The 24218-nt window shown below is 55.0% G+C and overlaps 15 protein-coding genes across 15 annotated transcripts; 6 read left to right on the plus strand and 9 right to left on the minus strand.

Annotated features, from left to right (window-relative positions):
- Positions 1–29: 29 nt before the first annotated feature.
- On the minus strand, positions 30–2219 carry MVES1_000441 (uncharacterized protein; the record flags this gene model as incomplete). The annotated part of the gene is made up of 1 exon (XM_056205301.1): positions 30–2219. The coding sequence occupies one exon, from the start codon at positions 2217–2219 to the stop codon at positions 30–32; it is 2190 nt and encodes a 729-aa protein (XP_056061276.1).
- Positions 2220–2306: 87 nt separating this feature from the next.
- On the plus strand, positions 2307–3362 carry STE4 (G protein subunit beta; the record flags this gene model as incomplete). Its single annotated transcript, XM_056205302.1, has 1 exon — positions 2307–3362. The coding sequence occupies one exon, from the start codon at positions 2307–2309 to the stop codon at positions 3360–3362; it is 1056 nt and encodes a 351-aa protein (XP_056061277.1).
- Positions 3363–3375: 13 nt separating this feature from the next.
- Positions 3376–4686, minus strand: MVES1_000443 (uncharacterized protein; the record flags this gene model as incomplete). The annotated part of the gene is made up of 1 exon (XM_056205303.1): positions 3376–4686. One exon carries the CDS (start codon positions 4684–4686, stop codon positions 3376–3378), a length of 1311 nt encoding a protein of 436 aa, XP_056061278.1.
- A 67-nt stretch (positions 4687–4753) lies between these two features.
- On the minus strand, positions 4754–6493 carry RSM22 (37S ribosomal protein S22; the record flags this gene model as incomplete). The annotated part of the gene is made up of 1 exon (XM_056205304.1): positions 4754–6493. The coding sequence occupies one exon, from the start codon at positions 6491–6493 to the stop codon at positions 4754–4756; it is 1740 nt and encodes a 579-aa protein (XP_056061279.1).
- Positions 6494–7602: 1109 nt separating this feature from the next.
- Positions 7603–8153, plus strand: MVES1_000445 (uncharacterized protein; the record flags this gene model as incomplete). Its single annotated transcript, XM_056205305.1, has 2 exons — positions 7603–7646; positions 7739–8153. 2 exons carry the CDS (start codon positions 7603–7605, stop codon positions 8151–8153), a joined length of 459 nt encoding a protein of 152 aa, XP_056061280.1.
- Positions 8154–8233: 80 nt separating this feature from the next.
- On the minus strand, positions 8234–10821 carry FUM1 (fumarate hydratase; the record flags this gene model as incomplete). The annotated part of the gene is made up of 7 exons (XM_056205306.1): positions 8234–9767; positions 9874–9889; positions 9927–9939; positions 9969–10107; positions 10138–10300; positions 10331–10517; positions 10546–10821. 7 exons carry the CDS (start codon positions 10819–10821, stop codon positions 8234–8236), a joined length of 2328 nt encoding a protein of 775 aa, XP_056061281.1.
- An 85-nt stretch (positions 10822–10906) lies between these two features.
- Positions 10907–12850, minus strand: NOP7 (mRNA-binding ribosome synthesis protein nop7; the record flags this gene model as incomplete). Its single annotated transcript, XM_056205307.1, has 1 exon — positions 10907–12850. One exon carries the CDS (start codon positions 12848–12850, stop codon positions 10907–10909), a length of 1944 nt encoding a protein of 647 aa, XP_056061282.1.
- A 110-nt stretch (positions 12851–12960) lies between these two features.
- Positions 12961–13979, plus strand: MVES1_000448 (uncharacterized protein; the record flags this gene model as incomplete). Its single annotated transcript, XM_056205308.1, has 2 exons — positions 12961–13014; positions 13047–13979. The coding sequence occupies 2 exons, from the start codon at positions 12961–12963 to the stop codon at positions 13977–13979; spliced, it is 987 nt and encodes a 328-aa protein (XP_056061283.1).
- Positions 13980–14450: 471 nt separating this feature from the next.
- MVES1_000449 (uncharacterized protein) lies at positions 14451–16235 on the plus strand (the record flags this gene model as incomplete). The annotated part of the gene is made up of 1 exon (XM_056205309.1): positions 14451–16235. One exon carries the CDS (start codon positions 14451–14453, stop codon positions 16233–16235), a length of 1785 nt encoding a protein of 594 aa, XP_056061284.1.
- A 234-nt stretch (positions 16236–16469) lies between these two features.
- On the plus strand, positions 16470–16793 carry MVES1_000450 (uncharacterized protein; the record flags this gene model as incomplete). The annotated part of the gene is made up of 1 exon (XM_056205310.1): positions 16470–16793. The coding sequence occupies one exon, from the start codon at positions 16470–16472 to the stop codon at positions 16791–16793; it is 324 nt and encodes a 107-aa protein (XP_056061285.1).
- A 374-nt stretch (positions 16794–17167) lies between these two features.
- MVES1_000451 (uncharacterized protein) lies at positions 17168–18160 on the minus strand (the record flags this gene model as incomplete). The annotated part of the gene is made up of 1 exon (XM_056205311.1): positions 17168–18160. One exon carries the CDS (start codon positions 18158–18160, stop codon positions 17168–17170), a length of 993 nt encoding a protein of 330 aa, XP_056061286.1.
- Positions 18161–18271: 111 nt separating this feature from the next.
- On the plus strand, positions 18272–18966 carry MVES1_000452 (uncharacterized protein; the record flags this gene model as incomplete). The annotated part of the gene is made up of 2 exons (XM_056205312.1): positions 18272–18393; positions 18423–18966. 2 exons carry the CDS (start codon positions 18272–18274, stop codon positions 18964–18966), a joined length of 666 nt encoding a protein of 221 aa, XP_056061287.1.
- On the minus strand, positions 18967–20505 carry MVES1_000453 (uncharacterized protein; the record flags this gene model as incomplete). Its single annotated transcript, XM_056205313.1, has 1 exon — positions 18967–20505. One exon carries the CDS (start codon positions 20503–20505, stop codon positions 18967–18969), a length of 1539 nt encoding a protein of 512 aa, XP_056061288.1.
- Positions 20506–21059: 554 nt separating this feature from the next.
- Positions 21060–22067, minus strand: COQ5 (2-methoxy-6-polyprenyl-1,4-benzoquinol methylase; the record flags this gene model as incomplete). The annotated part of the gene is made up of 1 exon (XM_056205314.1): positions 21060–22067. One exon carries the CDS (start codon positions 22065–22067, stop codon positions 21060–21062), a length of 1008 nt encoding a protein of 335 aa, XP_056061289.1.
- A 74-nt stretch (positions 22068–22141) lies between these two features.
- On the minus strand, positions 22142–24188 carry MVES1_000455 (uncharacterized protein; the record flags this gene model as incomplete). Its single annotated transcript, XM_056205315.1, has 3 exons — positions 22142–23683; positions 23716–24034; positions 24064–24188. The coding sequence occupies 3 exons, from the start codon at positions 24186–24188 to the stop codon at positions 22142–22144; spliced, it is 1986 nt and encodes a 661-aa protein (XP_056061290.1).
- Positions 24189–24218: the final 30 nt, after the last annotated feature.

Consider the following 24218-nt stretch of genomic DNA (forward strand, 5'->3'; position numbering starts at 1 on the left):
AGCGAGGATGTAATGACTAATCTAGGTATCTAGGGCGAAAAACGGCGTGGTGGACGCCGCTCTTTTGCCGAGCGGAGGCGCATGTGCGCGGGAGAATCAGCGTGTGGCTCGCTTTTCCGTTTCCTTGTGCGACGGGGTGAGGGTATAGACGGAACTTTGGGCTCGTGTTGTCTCCGATCGCGGCGCGAATACGTGCGTAGCGCACGCGGGGGCGGCATATCTTGTGTGCTTGCGGCTGTATTCAGCGTATCCTCTACTTCATCTGCGCTTGACGCATCCTCTTTCGTCCATGGTCCATAGGTAGGCACAACATACACTTCATCAATCATGCTAGAGCCAACGATACGATGCAAAGAGTGGTATGCCGGCGCCGGCAACATATTCACATCAAGCCGCTGCATTTCCAACGCGTCTGTAAATACGTCTTGACACTCTGCGCCCTCTTCGTGCAAAACAATTGGGTCCAAAGTACATGAACGCACCAGAAAAGTAGGTGCGCCAGCCATGCGCGTAAGAGTAAGCCGTTGTAATGTACAATGCAAGCGCGTTGTCGGTGTTGTATGCTCCGCTTCCATGGATGCAAAAGGGTCGCGAGTGGGCGTGGCAGGTGCAGGCGTTTGGTTTGGGCTGTCCTGTTCTAATACTGCAGGGACTTTGATAGCGCCGGTGATCATTGTGGGCGTGGTATTGTGTTCGTCGCAATTCGAATCCATGCCGCCCATGGAAAAATCAATCACTGCATACAGATCGTCGTCATGGTGTGTCGTATGCTGCAAAAAATCTCCGACACCAGGTAAAAACTCTACCTCCTCAAGTTGCGTTGTGCTGGGAGGATGCAGAGACGAAGGCCAAGCATGTGTGATCGTAGAAGCGCGCTCTGTTTCTTGTACAGAGTCTCCCAAGCGACTGGGCATCAATGGTGCTGGTGTCCTATCTTCAGCGTATACACCGTCCTGTGCAGTGTCGCTGGCTTTGGCTTCAAACTTGCTTTGGCTGGGATGGTGCAGCTCCGGCATTTCCGTCTCTACCTCTGCCTCGAGCTCCTGCTTATTGGTATCCACGTGCTTTGTATCGGACGGCATTGCCTCGCCGGTTCGACGCTCATCCTCCTCTGCACTGAAATGGTCGCTATCAGATAGAACGACAATGGGATAATAAGGCTTGTCTGGCGGAGAATGGGATGTGTGCGAAACATCATACAAAGCTTCCGTCTCAGCGGTGTGTAATGCATCCCGGGTCTCGTGAATTTGCGTTGGATCAGAAGTGAGCGGCTCGATATGCGCAAGCTGAGTCGAGGCGCTCAGAGAGGGGTCAAAGTCAGTATGATTTGCATTGTGTATATGATCATTAGTGCAGTCCTGGGTGCTTTCGTGGCCCTTGTCTTGGTGCTCGCAATTCTCGTCAGGGTCTTTCAGAGTCTCCTCTTGATCGTCTGCGTGATCCTCGACTTGAACTTTTCGCATCTCAACTTGGACGTCTTTGTGCTTGTCTTGGTCTTCCTCGCTCTCAACTTGATCTTCTTCTTCTCCTTCTCCCACGCTCTCGTCTTGCTCCTCCTCGCTCTCGTCTTCATCCTCTTCGACGCTCTCCTCATCCTCATCCTCTTCTTCACTCTCATCTTCATCCTCATCCTCTTCTTCACTCTTATCTTCATCCTCCTCGTCATCCTCTCCGCTCGAGCCAACCTCTTCGATCAATAGCTTCTTCGCAAGACTCGACGGCTCAGCAACCTCCATTCGCGATCGGAGCAGCGCATCAATGTCGACCTTATCACCGTCACGAAATGCGGCAAACAAAGAGGAAGGCGTATCCGTGACGCTCGGCATATCAGCGTCTGACTCTACGCGCCAGACACGCTCGCCAAAATCGTCGAGGCGTACAGGCGCATCGTCTTCGGAGTGCATAACACCGCCCAGCGCCAAGAGCTCCTGCATCGCTTCACGAGTACGCTGCATATGCTCACACATCTGCTCATCGTTTAACTCTTGCTGCTCCTCTGCTTCTTCTGGCTCCTCTGGCTCTAAAGCGAGGAGCGACTCGTTATGTTTTGTCCTACGCTCCGTAAACATAGGCTGGTAAAGAACGCTCCGCCGCGCATTCTCTGCAGCATGTCGAGGAAGTAGAGCATCGCGCACCCGGTCGCGGATCCCTGCAATCCATTCGACCTCGTTAAAGTGTGCAAACGCCGAACGCCGCGGCCCACGCCGGTCTGCGGGCATGCTGGTGGAGTGGAGAACTAGCTCGGCCGAACCACAGAGGCCGTGCACTTGCACTTCTGACTGGGGTGCTCTTGGCAATAGTTGCTGATGACTTTTTCTGCGCTGCAGGATGCGATTGTGTCGCAGCGCGACGTGTCCGAGCAGCTAAAAGCACGGATCGCATCTCAGAAGGATATAATGGCTGATACTTCGTTACGCACACTAGCGCTGGCCTCTGTGCCTCCCGCCCCAGCGCTCTCAATGAAACGGCGGGCGGTGCTAAAGACACAGCGTGCCAAAGTCGCAAGCATCGCCTGGGCACCGGATGATGTGCATCTTCTTTCAGCTTCTCAGGATGGGTTTCTTATCTTGTGGGATACACAAACGGCACTAAAGGAGCAGGCTGTTGCGTTGCGTATGGGCTGGGTCCTTACGTGTGCCGTTTCCCCTGCGGGTGACATTGTAGCCAGCGGTGGCCTTGACAATGTATGCACGATATTTGACCTGAAGCAAAAGACGAATGAGGTTAGCGTACCTGTTGCCCACGAACTGCACGGCCACAATGCCTTTGTCAGTGATTGTCTCTTCCGGGGCGAGGCAGAGGTCTTGACCAGCTCGGGCGATGGCACATGCGCGCTATGGGATGTGCAGAGCGAATGCATGACGCAGAGCTTTGAAGGCCACATTGGGGACGTGATGAGCATTTCATTCTCCAAACAAAATCCCAACTTGTTTGTTTCCGGCGCCTGTGACGACCTTGCGATGCTCTGGGATACACGAACGGGCCGATCAGAACAGACGTTCACCGGGCACTCGCGCGATGTAAATGCCGTGTGCTTCTTCCCGGATGGACAAGCGTTTGCGACCGGCTCTGACGACGCGTCTTGCCGCTTGTACGATCTGCGCGCACGCCGCGAATTGGCTGCGTACGGACAGTTATCGACCACAAGCCCTGTTACGTCGCTTGATTTTACCCATTCCGGCCGCGTACTTGTGGTTGCATACGATGACAACCGTATACATATGTGGGATACGCTGCGGGGAGAGCGCGTAGGTACCATGCAAGGTCACGAGGAAAGAACTTCTGCAATACGGACAAACGCGCGGGGGGATAGAATCGCCAGCGCTGGATGGGATGCACGGATCTTGCTATGGGGTATCTAGAGTTGTGTAGGAACTAGGGTTTGCGTTTAGGTACAGGACTTGGGACGGGAGACCACTGCTGCGTCGCAATGCGCGCTCTGCGCTCCGCATCTGCCGCAGAGCGCTGTGAGCTTGGCGTGTTGTTTGCAAGGTGCGAGAAGAGAGAAGTGCGCTTTCCCATCGCCGTGCGTTCATAGAGGGAACGCGCGGCGGGGCTTAGATCGCTGCGGCGGCTTGCGCGAGTGGAGCGAAGTTTAGGTACTTTAAAGCCGTGCTCGGTGCGTGGCGTTTCAATGTGCGACGAAGCAGTCTCGGTGCGCGGCGAAGCGCGGCGAAGCTGGCGCGGCGTACCTGCTACCGTTCCCCACGTCATCAACTGCTCAAGTCGGCGCTCGCCTAAATTTTCTGCGTGTGCAGATGCCACTGGGCTGACATACCCATAGCCATGGACCTGTGGTGTGCCGCGAATTGCAGCGTCCATGATGCTGCTACTTGGCGTCGACGGTGTGGACTCTTCTTTCGTTTCAGCAAGTCGCGTGTTTGCATAGCGTACGCGTGGAAGCGATTGTGCAACTGTGCGCGAGCTCGAGCGCCGCTCGAGCGTGCCTTTATCTGCATCCGGCGCATACATGAGCGAGTTGCGTGCCTTAAAGCGCCATGTGCCGGGTGCGACGCCACAAGTTTGGCCCTTTTTCTCTGCGCAGGGCACGTGTACAAGAGCGTTGGATGCCGCCGCATGTGGTGCCGCTTCAATAGGCGCAGCGCTTGCCTCACTCTCCGCGTTGTACGCCCATTGGTGCTTTGCACGGCGCTTTTCGCGCGCCACTTGCATGAGCTGTGCAAAAGAAGCATTGTCCTCGGAGGTATAGCGGGCTTGGTACTGGTCCAGCGTCATGTTGAGGCGCAGTTCAGGAATCTGCTCTGCACGCATGGGCGTATCGTGCAGCGGTGCGGCTGCATCCCACGCAGGCGTCGGCGTCGGCGGCACGGGCGTCAACGTCGCATGGCGTGGCGTCTCGGCCACGTCCATCGGCGTCATAGGCTCGCCCGCGTCCCCACGCGCTGTGCGCTCTGCAAGTATGCCTGCACGCTCCTCTTCCTGTACCAAATTACGCGCAGCAGCGTACACCTCATCGTCGTCGCCGCTCTCCAGAGCCGCAAAATACGCATTTTCTGCACGGAGACGCGGCAACTCTGGAAAGAAATCCCGCTGTATAATACGTGCAAGTCCGTCGGAATACTTTTCTTCTTCAAGTACTACTTGACGCCGCAGAGAGCGCTCGCCAGGGCGCGGCGGCACAATGAGCGCACCGCTTGTCGCTTGAAAAGGCGCGTCGTTGGCCATGGCAGAAACCGACCCTCGCACCTCCACAGCGCGCGAGGCAAGGAACCCTCCACATAAACGCTACGTGCTATGTATCCCATCCTTGCATTTCCTCGTCCAGTACACGTCGGTTCGGTTTTCGGCTAGTACGTCCAGTGCGTTTCGGAGCATATCGACTCTTGGGCTGCACTGAGCTGCCGCCGATTCGGGCGTAATGCTGCGCTTCGGGGCCCAAATGTTGATACGCATACGCCTCTGCATGCGGCAAGCGCTCCATGTTGTGCTTTGGGGTATTCATCGTGCGCCGCGCAGCGTCCAGAATCTGCTGTGCGTGCGCCGCCCGGTCAGTATTTGGTGCAGCGAGCATTGCATCGATAAGGAGATCTGGCTCAACAGGCGTCTGTGCGTTGGCTCGCATCTCTGCGACGCTCGGAGCAAGTGTGTTCGGCGTACTTGCCAGGTCATAGTGCGGAAATAAATCGCCATGCCGTGCCTTGCGTGCATCCTGGTACGCCTGACGCCCCGAAGATTTGGCAACAGTAAATCGCTGGATTGCACCGGACGGCATGTATGCATCCATCGTGACGTGGCCGCCTTTTTTCAGCGGTGTCTGCAATATCCTAGGCCATTGATAAGCATCAAGCTTTAGTGCCTGGTCAGCATTAAAGCCAGTAGCCTCGAGTGCGTGCACACACGCCTGTACTGCATCGTCTGCGCACTCCCCTGGCGCACCGCTTATTTCTGCATCTTGTGCAACCTCCTCGATAACTTGTGCGGCGCGACGGCCGCTCCGTAAGGTGTCAAGAATCCCGCGCTTGGACACTGCGGCCATTTCATCGAGTGCCGCATGCACCAGCACTGGGTCCTTGCGTATCTGCGCGCCAAGCTTCGCCGCTACATTCGACACGCTCGGTCGCGGCGTTTTTTGCACAATCAAGTAGCAAAACTGCCTTAGACGATGTCCATCCGTTTTTAGGTGCAATGAGCTGCGCACAGACGGCGGTAAATAATACATTTGAGTGTACGCAAGCATGTCGGGAAGATTGCGTGGTTTTTTATGGCCTTCCTGCATCCCTGCATGCGTCAAAATGCAAGGGTCGTCATGCGGCCATGGCGCGACGACATGGCAAGGCACGTCGGTATCGCGCGAAAGTGCCATTAGCTGCGCTCGCGCTGCTGCAATGCATGCAAATCCCCGCGCCGTGGCTTCTTCGACAAGCACAAGCACCGCTGCGTCGCTCTTCCACATGCGCAGCACTTGCCGCCCGCGCGCCTCGTCGCTGGGCAGCGCCCCCAGACCAAAAGCGTTGATCCCCAGTGTCTCAGAGTTTGCGTCTGCATCCGGCAGCGTCGGCCCGTAATGCACCGGCGTATCACCACGGAGACGCAGAGAAATGTCGGCTTGCGCAAGCTGCTCTGCCCATGCGTCTGCGCGCTTGCGCGTGGCCTGGCGGTAATATTGGACCGCCATCGTGAGCAGTGAGTGCGACCAAGCCTCGGATGCATAAGCAAACGGTCCGCCAAAGACAGACACACTTGCCCATAGCGCATCACCCGCGCTGCAATTCCAATCAATGATTTTTTGCGGCGTGTAGTCGCCGTGCGACACAAGAATCCGACGCTTGACTTGGTCGAGGATCCGTACAAGTACTGCATACCGCGCGCATAAATGCGTAGCAGCATACACTGCATTGGCTCGCTTTTCCGGCAGATTCTTTTCAAAATGAAGAGCAGATGGCAGGGTCAGGGCATCGCGCCGCGTGCTTTGTGTGAGCAAACGTAGCTGGTGCGTGTCGCGCCGCAGCTGCACGCTGGGACAGTGCTCCATGGTTGACTGAACTTCAAGCTCAAGCGCGTGTGGAAAATGCACAGCATTCTGCCCTTCCACTTTGGAGTTGCCGAAGCGCGCTGCGGGTGAGAGCCGCAGCGAGGCTGCAGATGGCTCGACCGATGTCGAGAAAAAAGCGGTTTTTAGTGCCACGTCCACAACCAGCCGAGCATTACCAAGTGTGTTGCATACCTGTGCAGCACTTACTAGCTGCACTGAGCGCGGTGCATGTTGCTGTATAGGCACGGTACTTACACGCCGCACATACTGGCCAAAGCCCCGCATGGTCGTTGGCAAAAAAACGCACGCGAATCGGGCCCGATTAACCACCATCGCGATGCTCGCCAATTTGCGGAGACGCATCTTGGGGGGCAAACAAACATATACATGCCACTTTTGCGGGAAAAAATCCATGCTGGTGCCTCCATATGGTACGCAGAATGTCAAGAGCTTTCCTGCGCATGGCACTGACGTGCAAGTGTCTAGCGGCACACCTGCACGATGGTATTGCTCCGCATGCGAGGCTTGGAATCACACGGACAAGGACGGCCATGTGCTTGATACGTACGACCCTGCGCTTGGGGATACAGTACATCAAGATTCGATGCCAAGTATGCCGCGCGCGACCCTCTTTTGCCGTACATGCGTGACAAACCAAACACTCGTCACGAATCTCGTTGCAAATTACCTGCACGAAAATGCAACCGAAGCGGAAGACGCCGCGCAGATGGAGGCGTTTCCTGCGTATCGAAAATCACTTGAGCAGCGGTACCCGCTTGCTTGTGCGGCATGTGCACAGCGCGCAAATGAACACATCGTCGAGACGGATTGCCATGTACAGCAGGCGCTGCTCGGAGCATGGGTCAAAAACCAGGTACACAAGAGGCCACAAGAGGCCAAACACACCACGAAGCGGAACTATGCGTGGTATTGGAAAGGCGTGCATTGCCTCATTGTTCACACGGTGGGTATTGCGTGCAGTTTGCTGTGGGCAAGCGGGCGTACGTACCCATGGCTTTTGCCTGTCGCGTGCATGCCGCCCGTTGGGTTTGATCCTGTATGGTACAAAGCAAAGATGCTGCGCTTGCGCCAGGTTCCTTTTGCTGTGCATGGGCAGCTTGCTTGGCGAATGGGCGAATGTGCATTGTGGGCAGTACGTATTTTGATCGTTGTCGGCATATACGGAGCATGGTATGCACCGCGCGTTGGACTTGCTTTAGCACTAGTACAATGCCTAACAATAAGCTACACACTGCGCGGCTGTACTGTGCAGAGCATGCGTCCCGTACACCTTGTCTCTACCAAGGTACCCTTGCCCTCGTTTTCTGCACACCAAGGCGATCCACTCGCGGCAATGTCGTTGGGTCGTGCGCGGCCTGCGCCGCCTCTTGATACCCTGTTGGAAACGACAAAAGAGGAGGCGATGGAAATCGATCCGCTTCCTGAGCCGACACCGCACTTGGTCTTTGGGCCGCAGCGATTTGCAGGGCCTGAGACGCAGAGTGGGCTGGAGGATTTGTTTCATAGCAAGCTTGCGCTCGAATCGGACATGTGCATTGCGCAAGACGCAGCACATGGCTGGATGACAGTGAACATGCCGCTGGCTTTTGTGGTGCTGGGTGTGGGAGCATTGCTGTGGTACGGACTGCGTGTGCAGTAGATGTATAGTGCAGAAAGAGCATATGTATATACCCCGCTCGACGTTCATACAAGCTTGTCTCGGGACTAATCAATTCTACACTACTTGGGCGGGTCGTCGGGGCCGAGCATGAGCTCAGGACGGACCTGCTCGTCAAACTCCTCCGGAGTAAGCAGACCAAGGCCCACAGTGGCCTCCTTGAGCGTGAGATCTTCCTTGTGTGCCTTTTTGGCAGCCTTGGCCACATTGTCGTATCCGAGACGTGCATTGAGCGCGGTGGCGAGCATCAGCGACTCGTTCAACAAGCTGTCGATGCGCTTGCGGTTTGCCTGAATACCGAGGACACAGTGGTCGGTGAAGCTCTCCGCACCATCGGCCAAAAGGCGGATGCTGGACAAGAGGTTCTTTGCAATCACGGGCTTGAACACATTAAGTTCAAACTGGCCGTAGGATCCACCGACACTGACGGCGACATTGTTGCCCATCACCTGCGCAGCGACCATGGTCAATGCTTCGCACTGGGTAGGGTTGACTTTGCCCGGCATGATCGACGAGCCCGGCTCGTTCTCCGGCAAAGAAAGTTCGCCAAGTCCACAGCGGGGGCCGGAGCCAAGGTAGCGGATATCGTTGGCAATCTTCATCAGCGATACCGCAATCGTGTTCATCGCACCGGACGCCTCGACCATCGCGTCGTGCGCCGCAAGAGCCTCAAATTTGTTTGGCGCAGTGACAAATTCCTCACCGGTGATCTTGGTGATCTCAGCGGCAACGGCAGTGTCAAAGCCCTTGAACGTGTTGAGGCCGGTGCCGACGGCAGTGCCGCCTTGCGCAAGCATGCGCAGACGGGGGAGCACGTCATTGACACGCGAGATCGAGTTCTCCATTTGCTGCACGTAGCCGCTAAACTCCTGGCCAAGCGTCAGCGGTGTGGCGTCCTGCAAGTGGGTACGGCCAATCTTGATGATGCTGTCAAACTCTGAGCGCTTGGCGTCGAGTGCAACTTGCAGCTTCTTGAGCGAGGGCAATAGGTTTTGCGTAATCTCCATCACGGCAGCAACGTGCATCGCAGTGGGAAACGTGTCGTTGCTGCTCTGGCTACGGTTCACATGGTCGTTCGGGTGAACGGGCGTTTTGGAGCCGAGTTCGCCGCCGAGCATTTCGATGGCGCGGTTCGAAATAACCTCGTTCACATTCATGTTCGTCTGCGTGCCAGAGCCAGTCTGAAATACGACCAAAGGGAAATGGTCGTTGAGCTTTCCAAGCATGACTTCATCGGCGGCATCGCTGATTGCGGCAGCAAGTTTCTGATCCAGGCCGTACCTGCTGTTCACGACCGCGGCGGCCTTCTTGAGCACACCAAATGCCTTGATCAGCGGAATCGGCATGCGCTCCGTGGCGCCACCAATCTTGAAATTCATCGAAGAGCGCTGGGTCTGTGCACCCCAGTACTTGTCAGCAGGCACTTCAAGATCACCAAAGGTGTCGCGCTCTTTGCGCACTTTGCCGGCGCCAACTTGAGAACCAACCAGAGTGCGGACAGCGCCTATGCGCATCACAGAGTGCGCAGTCCTCGAAGCAGGCAGGCGCATCAAGACCTTGGGCACAGCGTTAAAGATCGTGCGGGAGGCGGACATGCTATACAAGCGGTGGAGAGTGGTAACTGCGGCTTCCGGCGCTGCCCGCACGGCGAATGGGCCACGTGTACAAGCAGCCTGCTGGGTAAAAGTATATAGGTTTACACAGATCCTCATGGGTCTCTATCTTGTTCGCAGAACACCACGTGGCGCTAGGCACGCGAATAGGACACCTACTGTCAGTGGCAGCCAAGGGACGTACTTTGAGGCGCTCTCCATTAGGAAAAGCGTGTCCATTCGTTGCTTCACGCGCGGTGACGCCAGAAGGAATATCGTTGTACTCAATGAATGCAATGTCTCCCTTGCCAGGCACCATGCGCACTTCGTTGAGATTCGGGTACCTGCGGTGAGCAGCGCACAGAAATACGTACGCGCCAAATAGCTCCTTTAGCTCCTTTTCTGCAATGTAATTCGGAATTTGCTGCAAAAAAAGAATTTTGTTCGGCGGAAGATATTCGTCGGGAAGCTGGTTCGCTTGTACGCGCGCCAGCGACGTCGCCTTGCGCGCCATCGTACCTGGGGCAGGTACACCCTCTGTAGGTAAGCAGTGCAATGCGTACATACCGCGCGTCTCTTTTTGCCTGCGCAGCATCTCGCGATACCGGTGGATATTTGTACGCCGCGTAATTTGTTTTTGCTCTTTCCGCTGCTTTTGGAATACCTCGAGTGCCGTCTCTGCTTCTGTGGATCCTGGGGGGCCAGATACGTGCTGTACGACACTGTCCGATTTGGTGCGTGCAAATGCGATACGCTGGTGTAAGCTGTGTGCGGGCACATACCATTGCTTTTCCATACAGTGGAAAGTCTTGGACCTCTTTCATTGCTTTTGTTGCTATTTCCTTGTTTTTGAAACTCACAAATGCCTGGCCGCGCATTCGCAGGTTGGCGTGTGCAACGACGGAAAGCACCTTGCCGTAAAGGCCAAATAGCGCCTCTAGCGTCTGCTTCATCACGGGCACTTTAACGCGCTCATTAAGGTTGTGGATATACAGTGTCTCGCTTGGCTCCGCTCTTACATGCGCGCTTGGCGCATGCCTCCCTTGCGTTGTTGCCATGCTCGAAGCGACAAGAAAAGCAGCGGAACCACGCGGCGGCACAGGCCCGATCGCCCGATCTACTCGTACAGCCTACTTTGCTGTGCTACGTGCTTTTTTTCTTCTTGCCCAGCTGCTGCTTCTTGGTCTCGAGGCGCTGCTTTTCGAAGTTTGTTTTGGAGGCAGCATTACCCATCCTCGTATACAGTTTGCGCTGCCTGTTCGACAAGAGCATCTTGGCCATATCACGCGCCTCGGCTTCTTCAGATAGTTGCACCGGGGCTTTGCGTTTTTGCTTCTTGGCGGATTTCAGCGCGGCACTGTGCTGTGCACGTAGCGCAATCAACGCATCTTCGCCGCCTGCAGCTTCAACCTCAAGCTCGGCAGCCTCCATAAGCCCAGATGCGTCTGCATCAATTGGGTCTGCAAGGAGCGCGTCGCGCGCAGAAAAGGTAGGCGCTGTTTTCCTATCCTCCTCTTCCTCGTCATCGGTTTCATCAGAGTCGCTGGTAGGTGCAGCTACTTCCATACCAAGCGCCTCTTGTGCTTCCGAGGGAACGTAGCCGCCACGACGTGCTACTTCGTGGTCGTCCACAAACGGACTCAAGTGGGGTGGGAGCGGCGCGCCAGGCCGGTAAGGCTCCGTGGGGAGCAACGTGCGGCGGTTCACACTATCGACAACCCACTGCGGCTGCACATACACACGTCGGCCCGGGTGTTGCGGCAGGTTTCCATCTTCCACAGGACGGTCAATAATGTGGTGCGTGATTCGCTCGTCGTTCTCAGCGACGCCACTGCCTGCGCCCGCAACATGATCCCAGCCAATGTTGCTTGGATGCGCACCAAACGAGCGCAGAATAAATTCAACCACTGCGCGTGGGCACTCGCGCGAAATATAGAACACATAACGGCTGAAAAGGTTCTGCTTTGTATCGTCACCGGCTTGGTGCTGCAGCTCGCCTAAAGTGGTCAGTTGGTCACCGGCCAGTTGCTCATCTTCGGTCGTACGTTTGGATGCCTGCATAACAAATTCGTCCGCGGCCTCTTCTTCGGCTTCGGCATCTGCGTCCAATACAGGCACCTCTTCATCTTCGTCATCTATGCCTTGATGCGTCAAGCGCGCAATCTGCCGCTTCACATCGCGCGCAGACATCTTTTTCCCATCGGCACGCGTCGCAGCATTCTCCGCCGCTGCCTGCGCCTCTTTCTCAAGAACGTCGCCCTGGCCCATCAATACGCTTGCATCGTTTGGAGTAAGCAGTAAAGAGCCAAAGCCGGCACCTTGGCTATCCTTCTCTTCGTCGAGCTTGGGGGGGTACACTAGGTTCTCATCAAAATACAATTTGTACAGCACAAAGCCCATTAGCGTCTGATACAGCTCCAAAAATGTCATCATCACACGAAAATCAACATCGGTGGGGATATTTTGCGTGAACATGTAGGGAACAAGCCATGTGATCTCCTGGCCATATACCACGGCCTGAAAATAAATACCCTTGATACTCAAAAAAACTTTGCGCAGCGTGTTGGTGCGCATCACATACAGTTGCCATTCCGCGCATAACCGTGCGCAGTGACTGGTAATTTCCGGGGCAATGCTCTGCGATGCAGGAATATTTGCAAACAGGAACAGCATAGACAGTGCATCATCCAGATCGCGCAAAGAGTCCACAAATGTGGGATAACGTTCCTTGATAATATGGTCCAGTTTGTATTTCGGGCGGTTCTCGTCCATATTCTTTGCCGCATACCACTCGCGACGCGCAATCGCACGATTCAGTTTTTTGGCAAACGTTTTGTGCTCACGGAAAGCGCGCAAAACAGGCTCATGCTGAAGGTATGCAATGTCTTTTGCATAGTAGAAGGAAGTTGGTGCGGTCGACCCTTTATTCGCCCGTTTGACATGCCGGGGCTGACGTGGGAAAATCCCTTTCAGGATACACAGCCGTCGGAATTCGGCCAGTGTCACCTGTAGCTTTTTTAACGCTTGGTTGCGTGTGATGTAGTTTTTCGACGCGCCTGATTCACCCTTCTTTTTTATCTTCGCCATGGTCGGAGCTGTGAGGTGCGGTGCCCACACGGAATTTTTTTGCCTGCAGTCACGTGTATGAAAAAATTGGCAGCGCACCGCGCACGAAAAGCGTGGAGGACGTTGCAGCCATGGCAAAGGAGCCAGCAGGTGCCGTCGATGTCGCCAAGGTGAAGTCCAAACTGGTACGTATGATGGTAGCAACCACTAATAACAGCATCATGCTATTAAAATGGCGCGTGCAGCGGCCAAAAAGGCAAAACAGATGGAGCTGCAGCGACATGTGCGGCATATAAAGCAGGTTCGCACAGGAAAGGGGAAGCAAGAGGAGGATATGGATGCATTAGAAGCGTATCTAATGCAGCTGAAAAACATTGATACCCAATGGATTGCAGACCGCGCATTGCTTTCCAAATTAACGAAAAGTAAATTATTGCCAAAAGCAAACCGAGCTGTTTCTATGCAGTTGGAAGACACGCTCGAAGCTACCTATCCTCTGTATGCTATTGCCAAGGAGGAAGGACTTGTGCAGGATTCAGAGTCTGCGCCAGATGCACCGCTCAATAAACTACAGCACCAGTTGCAAAGCGCCAAAGTCCTTGCCGAAACAGTGAACCATAAAGTGCAGTCTATTGTACTTTTGTTACGGCCACCAACGATTGCAAATAAAAAGGAGACTGAAAAAGAGCAGGCAGAACAAAATTTGGTTATGGGGGGGATGGGCGAGAAGATGAGTGCGGAGTTGAGCGGTAACGAGCCCGGCGTGCCGGACAGTGGTGCAGATTATAGCAGTGACGACGGGTTTGACGACGAGACACAAGTCAAAAAAAGTGAGGGCATTTTTCGTGATCTAGATATGGACATGGACGCTATGGTGGCACCTGGAAGCGACGATGACGACGACGACGACGACGACGACGACAATGACAATGACATACCTTCCAACAGGAAACGTCTGCGTGATAGTTCCTCCGACGAAGAGTATGCTTCCAATATTCTGCCCTCGCTAGCCACTGGGTTCGTCCCCGCAAAACGTGACGATGACTGGTCTGATGCTGAAGCGGACTATGCGGACAAAACCTCAACAAAAAGCGGGCCCCCGCAGACGATGCGAAAAAACCGCCGCGGGCAACGCGAGCGACGCGCGTAAGTAATTTGTTCACTCTATGCTAATGCACAGGATTTGGGAAAAGAAATTTGGGCGGCACGCAAATCATTTGAAGATCCGCGAAAGGCCGCCGAGAGCGCGGGGAAGCGCGGTCGTAACTAGCGTGGGGAAGCAAATGACACAAGTCCGCTCATCTCCGCCAAGTCCGGAGAAAACTATTAAAACTCAGTCAACACCGCATGCGGCGGCACACCCTAGTTGGGTGGCGAAACAGCGCCTCAGGGAAGCACAAAAGGCTACGCCCCAAGGCCGCAAAATCCGTTTTGACTAATAGGAGCTTCTGCGTTGTCTAGTCATGCCGTGATAGGTTGCAATCTCCAATTAATCTTAAATACATGTGATAATCGTTGAATGCTGGCATGTGAATTTCGTACCCATGTGGGTGCGACCCCAACCGGGGGGCCTATATAACAATGGGCTCTTGTAGACATCTACACCCCTTATCTGAACAGTATGACTGACAGTATCCGTCCCCTCCCTAACGGGATTCAGTTGGCCAACGACCCAGTGAACCTTGGCGGTCTTAAGCCTGAATACCACGATGTTGTTGTCGTCGGTGGTGGTCTCTCTGGTGTCGGTCTTGCTATCAAGCTCAAGACGCTGTACAACATTACCGACGTCAGGATCCTTGAGAAGCTCGACGGCCCCGCTGGTACTTGGGAGGCGAACACCTACCCTGGCTGTGCTTGTGACATTCCTGCCCCGGTGTATTCGTTCAGCTTTATGCAGAAGAACGACTGGAGTGGCATGTTTCCCCGCCAGGCGGAGATCCGCGAATATGTGCACTCTGTCGTTGCCAAATACGGCGTTGGCAGCATGTTCCACTACCGCACTGTGGCCAGGGAGGCTCGCTTTGACTCCACTACCGGTCTTTGGCATGTAATTTGCGAAGATGTTCCCGAAAAGGGTCAGCAGACTGGCAAGTTGCACTACTACGTTGCCAAGATGCTTTTTGGTTGCCTTGGTGGTCTTTCGCAGCCTAACCCCTGCACCATTCCCGGAAATGAGAACTTCAAGGGCCCGATTTTCCACTCTGCCCGCTGGGACCACTCTGTGGACCTGAAGAACAAGAACGTGATTGTGGTGGGTAACGGTTGCTCCGCCACCCAGTTTGTTCCTGTTATTGCGCCCGAGGTCAAGCACCTTACACAGTTTGTGCGTTCCAAACATTGGTACGCTCCTGTTCCCCGCAATCCGCTTGACGTTGTCCCCGGCTGGAATTGGCTTGTGAAGCACTTCAACTTCTTTATGTATCTCCAGCGTATTCTCATCTGGCTTGTCCTGGAGACGCACTTTTTGATGGCGACCAACACCTCTATTGGTCAGTTCCAGCGTGACAACTGGGAGCGCCAGTGCCGCAACCACGTTAAGAAGATTGCCCCTAAGGAGTACCAGGAACAGCTTCTGCCTGAAAAGGGTGAGCTTCTTGTCGCTTGCCGTCGCCGTATCTTGGACGACAAGTACATGCCCAGTCTGGGCCGCCCCAATGTTGACCTTGTCACTGACAAGCTTGTCAAGATTGAGTCGAACGCGGTTGTTACTGCTGACGGTCGTCGCATTCCCGCTGACGTTATTATCATGGCGAACGGCTTTTACCCTCAAGGTGCCGGTTTCCCCTTGGTTGTTCGCGGTGAGAGCATGACTCTTGCCCAGCACTGGGAGAAGTACGGTGAGGGCAGCATGATTGCCTACCGCAACTGTTTCCTTTCTGGTTTCCCCAACTTTGCTATGGTCATTGGCCCCAACTCGGGCACTGGCCACATGTCTGTAATTTACACTTCTGAGCGTCAACAGGAGCTCACGCTGAACGTTGCGCAGCCTGTCTTGGACTCTCCCCGTCCCACGGATGCAGACATTCGTCACCTTCCTGGCAGCTCCGTCTCTTCGAAGCTCAGCTCTGTGCCCACCTTTGACGTGCATCTCAAGGCCGAGCTCGATGAGCAGCACTGGGTTGTCAAGGCGATGAAGAGCCTCGTCTTTGGTACTTGTGACTCTTGGTACCGCGATGCCAAGTCTGGCCGTGTTACCGCTGTCTACCCCGACTGGCAGTGGAAGCTTGCCCTCCGCTGCTGGTTCCCCGTGTTTGAGGACTTTGAGTACAAGCATATGCCCAACAACGAGAAAATGCCCAGCATTCCCTTCTGGCAGTCGGTTGGTCGCTGGTTCGGCTTGGGCACTATTCCCTACGTGTCTCCCTCTGAAACCCCTGAGATTAACCGCGCTGCTATGGGTGCGTAAATGGTGCCGTAACGTGTGCATATACGATATATTGATGTAGTATGTGAATCTTTTTCTCTCCAAGCGATGCGCTCTTCTGCGCGCATGTCCGCGATGGCGCAATTGTGGCGTTATGCACACGTTGGCGCGTGCGGGCGAATGATCGATTGTGCATGCTTAGTCAGGTGACCCCATGTGCTGGCACGGTATAAAGCGCGTGCGGGAGCCGCTGCGCTTTCCAAACGACGCAACATTATGGGTGTGCAAGTAATTACCTCGTACGATCAGTTCAAGCAGGTGACGGGTGGCGACAAGCCGGTCGTGATCGATTTTTGGGCAACTTGGTGTGGGCCCTGCAAAATGATTGGTCCCATCTTTGAGAAGATTTCCGACACCCCCGCCAGCGAGAAGCTCGACTTTTACAAGGTCGACGTCGACGAGCAGAGCCAGATTGCGTCCGAGGTTGGTATTCGCGCTATGCCTACGTTTGTTGTTTTCAAGGGCGGCGAGAAGATCGAGACGATTGTTGGTGCCGACCCTGCCAAGCTCCAGGAGGCGATCACCAAATACGCCCAGTAGGGTGGCAGGCATAACAACGCACTGCAAATAGAATCATTTAAAACTATTAGATTGTGTGGCAGGTATAGCTACGACGTTCCATGCTCCGCGACGACGTTCGCAACGACATAGTCGCCATCGTGCGAGACACTGAGATGCAACTCGAGTGTGCGGGCCAATTCGTCTCCGCACGCCCCATCCGCACTCTTGTAGGGTAGCGCACGGTCCAGAACAAGCCGCGGTTTTGCGTGGCCAGACGTAGTCGGCCGCTCTACCGAGATGCTCTTTGCCGTGAGCTGCAGGTATGGATGCACTGCCTTGTACGCGGCTTCCTTGCATGCCCACCTGTGCAGTCAGCTTATGCCAGTCCGACGACGCACGCTGCATCTGCTAGCTCACCTGGTTGCAAGGAAACGCAAATGGTCTTCATGGCCCGCCTGTGCCGCAAACGTGGCCCAAAAGTCTGACTCGGCGTTGGACAAGGTGCGCCGCGCAAAGTGCTGTGCGGCTGCTGCAAGCAACTTGGGCTCCTGCGACTCGGCAGGCGACGCAGTGTCGGCATAGCGCGGCGCTACGGCAAGCGGCCGGTATAAGGGTGAAGAAGCAAGGCGCTTGGCTTGGCGAACAAGGAGCTGGCGCATCCGCGGCATCGATACCATATCTATACCGATGCCGAGAATAGCAAGCTTTTGTACAGTGCTTCCGTCCAACGGCGTGTCCGACGGAATTGTGTCAACGATACGCTTCGGCTCCTGCACCTTGGGCTTGGAGCCCAACATGGAGTTCTTCATCTCTGCGAACTTCTTATCAAACGATTGCTGCGCCGCGGCATCGCCCTGCAATGCAGCGGCCTTAAGTTCAACCAAGTCAAACGCGTTTTCCACAGCGTACTCTACGGGGTGGTCAAAGAGCACGGGAAGCAACGGCACAGTGCAGAGACCCAGCACGGTGGGCCCGATGCTGCGTGCGCGCATATTTGAAAACTTGGAAAACAGCGGCGCGCTGTACCGCACCACGCTGTGAATCGTCAGGGCAGGCAAAAACATGCTCGCCAGTGTTTGGAACACGGTGCGGCGCGCGCCGATCCACGCAAGATCTTTCTTGTAGCTCGAATCATTCGGGTCCATATGATTGCTTGCATGCCATACTGTATATCCAACGTCCGAAATAATGTATGCCCAGCTGATCCCGTACGCTGCACTGACCACAATTGGCTTGGTCAATGGGCGGAACGCCTCGCCAATGTCCGACGAGTATGCAATGTAACGTGAACCCGTTGTGATAAGCGTGCGCAGGCGCGCAGCGTACGCTGCATAGCGACCGATCCCTTCGTATACGGCTGTGCTTTCTTCATGTTGCTTCTGCACCGAATTCTCTGCTCCCGACATGGCCGTGGTCTGTGGTTAGAACGAAACGTGGTTGCACTTATGTAATACCACTTGCGGCGCGCGTCCAGGAGCACAATGCGAAGCACACAAGCGCTGTCTGCCGACCCTACGATGGCATCTGCTGCGGCTCCTCTCAACTATCTACTTACACTGTACCAGCGATACGACTCGCTACGCAACTCCATTGCGTTACTGCGCGAACAGACGCTCAACACACCCGGTATTGAAGATTGGTACGTCACTAGTATGCGCTCACATACAGGCCCTCGGTGCAGACGCACTACTCAAATCTCTTGTCCCACACGTTTTCAATTGCATCTGCACTGCAGTCTGCGACGCCGCATTTTCTAGCTGCGCAAATCGCAACTCTAAACGAATTTCTCGAGGCGGAGGCGCTCGACGCGAATTTGTTTGGCGACGAGCCGAGTGCGGGTGGCGCAAGCTCGCTCTTGTACGGGAGCGGGAGCATGTCTGGTCTACCGCCAGTACATGATACGGACAAGGACAACACGCTGAATGTTTTGGCCGTGCATCCCAGCTTGCCGATTCCAGACAGCAAGCTCAACTGGCTCGGTACGCTGCTGCGCACGGTACCAGAAATCGAAGTGAGTGCAGAAGAGGCGCGTATGGTAGCAATCTACGACAAGAAGCGCCCAGAATACGACGAGGAAGCGTTATCTATGCAGATCCGCGCACACGACGAGAAAAGTTTACGCGCGCTTCGTTCCTGGTATCACTTGTTACATGCGCCGGACAGTGCAGGAGACACGTATGACTTTGCCACACGTATCGTGGACGAGGAATAGTTACTGGAAGGGAAGGGAAGCCGTCTGCAGGTACCAGACGGACAAACCAACGAGCAAGACCAGTTCCAAAAATGCAAATAACAGGCTGCCATTGCCAAAAAGGAGTAGCAGCGACCATAGATACCCAACTATACGATCCAACACAATGCCGGTCCTTTGCAACGAGCGCCATTGCGGATTTATCGGCCATGGCGCGCGCAGAAAAGTGGCGGGGGCAGGGTCTAGGGCGAGGATCGCGGTAATTGGTTTGTGATCCGATTTGCGGCTGCGCATGATGCTGCGGTACAGCTCACACTGTGCATCGCCACCGCTCCACAAAATGCGGTCCGTCCAGCCCGGAATACGTTTAGGGTTGAGTATATCCGCCCCTTGCTTGCTGCTGGCAGGGATGATATACTTGTAGGTCGGCGGGATGCGCCAGCGGTTCATGTCGGGGACACACAGCTCTTGAAATGCCAAAGGAGGGGTATGTGCTCGCTGTGCTATAAGCTGGTCGTAAGGAAGCAGCCATGTCCAACGTTCCGGGTCCTTGGATGCAAGCATAGACTTGATGTCTCGCTTGTTCAAAGGGGGGAACTTGCTTGGGTCGGACGTGCCATCTGCAGGATTTACACCCACACTATTCGCGCTGATCCGGTAGTTCAGGTCGCCCATGACAAACAGTCGGTGCGTATCGTATAGCGAATACTCTTTTTCGTCCAGCGCGCTCGACTGGTGCTCCGCGACCGTCTTGGTGGGCACACTTTGCACCTGGGCGATCGTTGCCGACGGGTCGCCGCCCAAATTCCGCGGCAAAACGCTGGGAATGTACCCCAGCTGCTTGTGGCTGAAGACGAGTCGCTCGGCAATGGAGCGCCAATCTGCATTCCGGCGCTGCACATTGTGGTCGTGCGCTGCAAGATGGGCACATACAAACGTGTACACTTCGTCCTCGGCGCCCGGCGTGCTCGACGCAACACGAACGCGAGCACCAACTGCGCCCTTGTTTCCCATAACATCAAATATGCCCGTGCCGACTTGTGTGGTGCGCACTTCGCGGATACGCTCTGCTGCGCTCCGTACCTCTTTGCGGTGCGCCGCTACAACTTGTGGTGGTCGCTCGCGCGCATACACAAAAAGCACGATACCGCCATGTACCACCTCGGCAATCAGTGCATAGTTTTCAGGGCCACCTCCCATTTCCAGTGGGTCATACATGCGGTCAGGCCGCACCGTGGCTTGGTGGACGCGGAGCGTGCGTCGAATTTCGCGATCTACCGAAGCACGCAAAGTCTCTGTGCAGCCCGCAAGGGCGGCGGAAAGAGCACCCAGTTCCTGGAAGCCGACTGCGTACAAATCCGGGGCCTCTCGCGGGCCAACGCACATTGCGGAAGGTTTTAATCGGGGAGGAGTCGGTGCTGTAGCAAACCCACTTGTTTCGTCCTCGCCGCACGTTGGGATTAGCCACCGCTCAAATTCCGGAAGTGCATCGCTCTCTAGCTTTGCGTTTGCATTCAGGGACGCTAGTTGAACACGCAAGCCACTGTGCTGCGCAGACATGGGTCTGGGCAAAAAAAAAAAAAGGCAGTGCCCCACCGTTAGCGCCACATGCTTATGTGGAGGTCGGCGCCTCGATCCGCTTGTGTACACTTCATCCCACGACCCAGCATGTGTGTAGACAGGCGAAAACTGATCAAACAGGTCTGCACAAAGCTCGAATTTGCAAGATAAGCTGGACACACCTGCGCATGATGAAGTACGGAGACTAGTGAAGCAGGACTCCGATAGTCAGGATGGGAAACAGTCCCCATTCAGGCTCGAAGGGTACGTACGGTCCGGATTGCTGACCAGTAGCGAGCGTGGTGTCAAGGCCTCTAAATTATGCCGCGCTCTTCCCAATGGTGAGACGCAGTGTGCTACGGTAGCACTGGAAACGCGGGAACTTTTCCAGACCATGCAGGTGCGTTGCGCCGTATTGCTTACCGCCAGTCGCTGGACTTCTTTTGTATCTTGCCGCACGACCCTTCAAAAACGTATATCGAGTGTGAAAAAATTCCCAAGTAGCATACCCGCATACATAGCGCACAGCTTTTGGTTCGCAACATCTATGGAGTTTATGCAAACGGCTTGACCCCGGTCCAGATGGTCGCTACCCCTAGGGTCAAGTCTTCCCATGCACCTGCGCTGCTGAGAGTGGGCAGACCCATGGACTGCGCCTCAGCAGAGCCAGGCAGCAGGAATCCAGCATCAGCGACCAGTGCGGCAAACTCGGCCTGCGTCGGAAAGCGCTCAATCGACTCGACCAGGTACTGGTACGAGTCGCGATCGCCGACCAGCAGCTGGCCAAGCGCGGGAATAACCGAGAACGAGTACCGCTTGTACATCTCTGTAAGTAGCGGGACCGAAACCTTACCAAACTCGAGGCACGCAAAAATACCGCCCGGCTTCAATACCCGGTACGCTTCTTTGATAGCGCGGTCAATGTGCGTGACATTGCGGATACCAAATGCAATCGTATACAAGTCTTTCGAATTGTCAGGAATTGGCTCGCTCACCAGAGGAGGCAAAATAGGGTTCCGCAGTGTGCTTGCAGGAGGGTTCTTGTGCTCCGGAACCAGCATCGGCGTGTTGAGATCTTCGGCGTTCCCGAGCTGAAATTTAACCTGCGGCGTGTTCCAGTACATGGTGTCTTTTACACGCTTCTGGCCCTCTGTCAGCATTTGAGCATTGATGTCGAGCACAGTAACAGAGGTCTCGCGATCGGCGTGCTTTGTTCGCGCGTGATCAAGCAAGCGCAGCGCAATATCGCCTGTCCCTCCGGCCACATCGAGGCATGCAATACCGCCGCGAGGATTGAGCATCTCTACAAAGCGGTTCTTCCAAAGACGATGAATACCAAGCGACATCGCGTCATTCATCATGTCATACGAAGACGCAATCGAGGAAAATACACCTTTCACAAGCGTTCTTTTCGCATCTTCTTGCACCGTGCGGTACCCAAAGTGCGTCGTCTTTTTTGAATCGTCCCGCATCAATGCAGAAGCATTAAATGAACGTGCTACAATCGGAGTTACATGAGGACGCAATGCGCGCACGGCGCACGGCTGCAAGAGAGACAGCATCTGGAAAAAGTAGAAGTCTGGCGGTGCAAATAAACGACGTTTTGTGGAGGTCGGCCCATGCGCGGCTATGAACGCTACACCTTGTCGTGGCCTTTCCATTCGTGCTGTGCAATGCTTCCGCCGCTTCCATTGGGCGTATCCCAGGACGTGCTCATCATAGTAGGCTCCCCTGGATGCCAGCTCACATCACGCACAATGCTTCTCGAGCCACCATGCACGCGCCGCAAATAGCGACGGCTCGATGCGTGCATGTCTGGCATTGCCCAGTCGGGCGCAGAAGGATCGGTAGTTGTCCTGTCCCTGCCGGTGCATAGTGGATATGTTTCGCTGCGGTCGATTATCTGGACAATCTGCCCGTCGAGCGACCAGATATGGATGCGCCCATCGGCGCTGCCCGAGTAAATATATTGCTGACCAGTGGTCTCCTTGGGACTAAAGTAGCAACGGATGAGCGTGCGAAGCACAGAATGACCACGGTATGCCATCACTGAGCTATCCAGTGGGTGCGCATAAAAGCGAGGCGGGCGGTACGGCATGTACCTGTAGTCCCAATTGCGCAATCCTAGATCTACGCGGTCCGTACCTTGACTTGCTTCACTGCTTTGCAAATTGCGCAAATCCCAAAGGCGCACACTCTGGTCCTTCGAGTTCGATATACAGTAGCGCCCATCACCCTTTGGCGATATGTAGGTGATGCCTTCCGTGTGCCCTGGAAGCACACCTGCAGGCTTGCCATGGCCCAAAGAGCGACGATCCCACAGCTTTAAGAAAGCGTCATCGCCACCACTCACGAACACATTGGAGGACGTGGTATCAGTAAAGGCGACGCTGTTCACATCGTCCTGGTGTCCCACTACATTCAAAATCCGGCGCTGTGCTTCCACATCGTATACAAAAATCGAGCCGCAGTGCCCGCCTGCTAAAATTTCGCGCGAGTCGCCAGAGAATCGGAGAGACCAAATGCCAAAATGGTCGTTCTCGGGCGAGGAAAAGTCAAGTGTAACTTGTTGCGGCGCCTCTTCATCTTCCATCCGCTTCACAGGCGAAAGACTCACGTAGGGCGAAATACTCGAGTAAATAATCCATTGGTTATCCGGAGAAAGATTCACATCAGTAATGGTCCATTGCCCACCGCGCGCCTCCACGGTTTGCATAAGATTCAGTGACGTGGTCTGGTCAGCAGGGTCCAAAGCATGGGTATGCACCTCATCCTCTCTATATTTAATTGCCCGTTTCAATGGCGGCTTGGTGGTATCATAGATATGAACGCGCATGTCCCGGTTGCACGTATAAAAAAAGGACGCGTCTTCTGAATATTGTCCACTGTAGCAAGGGGCAGAGTATTCTGCCATAATCACGCCCTTCGAATTGGGTATCATGGGAGTGTAGCTCGTTTTGTGGGCGAGTCGCGAAGTCAATTTCCTACGCGCGATTTGCGTCGCAAGGTTGTAGGATGTGTGGTAAGGACCAGGTCTTGTTCCGCTCATAGATTTCCATGGAATACCGAAATCACCGCTGAACTCAAGCTCGGAACCCGCCGCAACGGGCTTTGTCGTGGGCTCCCAAAGATCGCTCGGAGCACCAGAGCGGCCGGGGTAGCGGAACCCTGGGATGGTCTGGCGTCAATCACTGTGCACGGATCACGTACGCCTTCCCCGTCGTCCTCGTCGGCCATGTCAAGGTCACCATCAAATGATGCTAAGCCAAACACAAGCAGCTGACGCAGCTCTTCCAAGCCAAGGTGCCGTATTTGATGTTCAGCATGCATTTCTCCATCCGTCTCCACAAAGAAAACGTTGCCTGAGTCGCTGTGTCGAGTGCGATTGAAATCAGCAAGGTCGTACTCAATATCGTCTTCGTCCACCTCATAGTCCTCATCGTCGTCGTCGTCCTCATCTTCCGCATCGTCCGCGTCGTCCGCGTCGTCGTCGACCCCCGATGACAAATGATGACTTCTTACGTCAAGGCTGATGTCAATCACGGCGCTGCAACTTACTCAAACTCGTCTTCACTCGCGCTCTCTGCCTCAAGAATATTGGCGTAAATCTGCTCACCACCTCCCGGAATTGCTACAATGTGGCTATCATCGCTGGACTCCTCGCCGCTCGTACGATTCGACATCGTTGACGTGTTGCCACAACCAGGTGGCCC

The sequence above is a fragment of the Malassezia vespertilionis genome, chromosome 1 (assembly GCF_029542925.1).
Source record: "Malassezia vespertilionis chromosome 1, complete sequence".
NCBI lineage: Eukaryota > Fungi > Basidiomycota > Malasseziomycetes > Malasseziales > Malasseziaceae > Malassezia > Malassezia vespertilionis.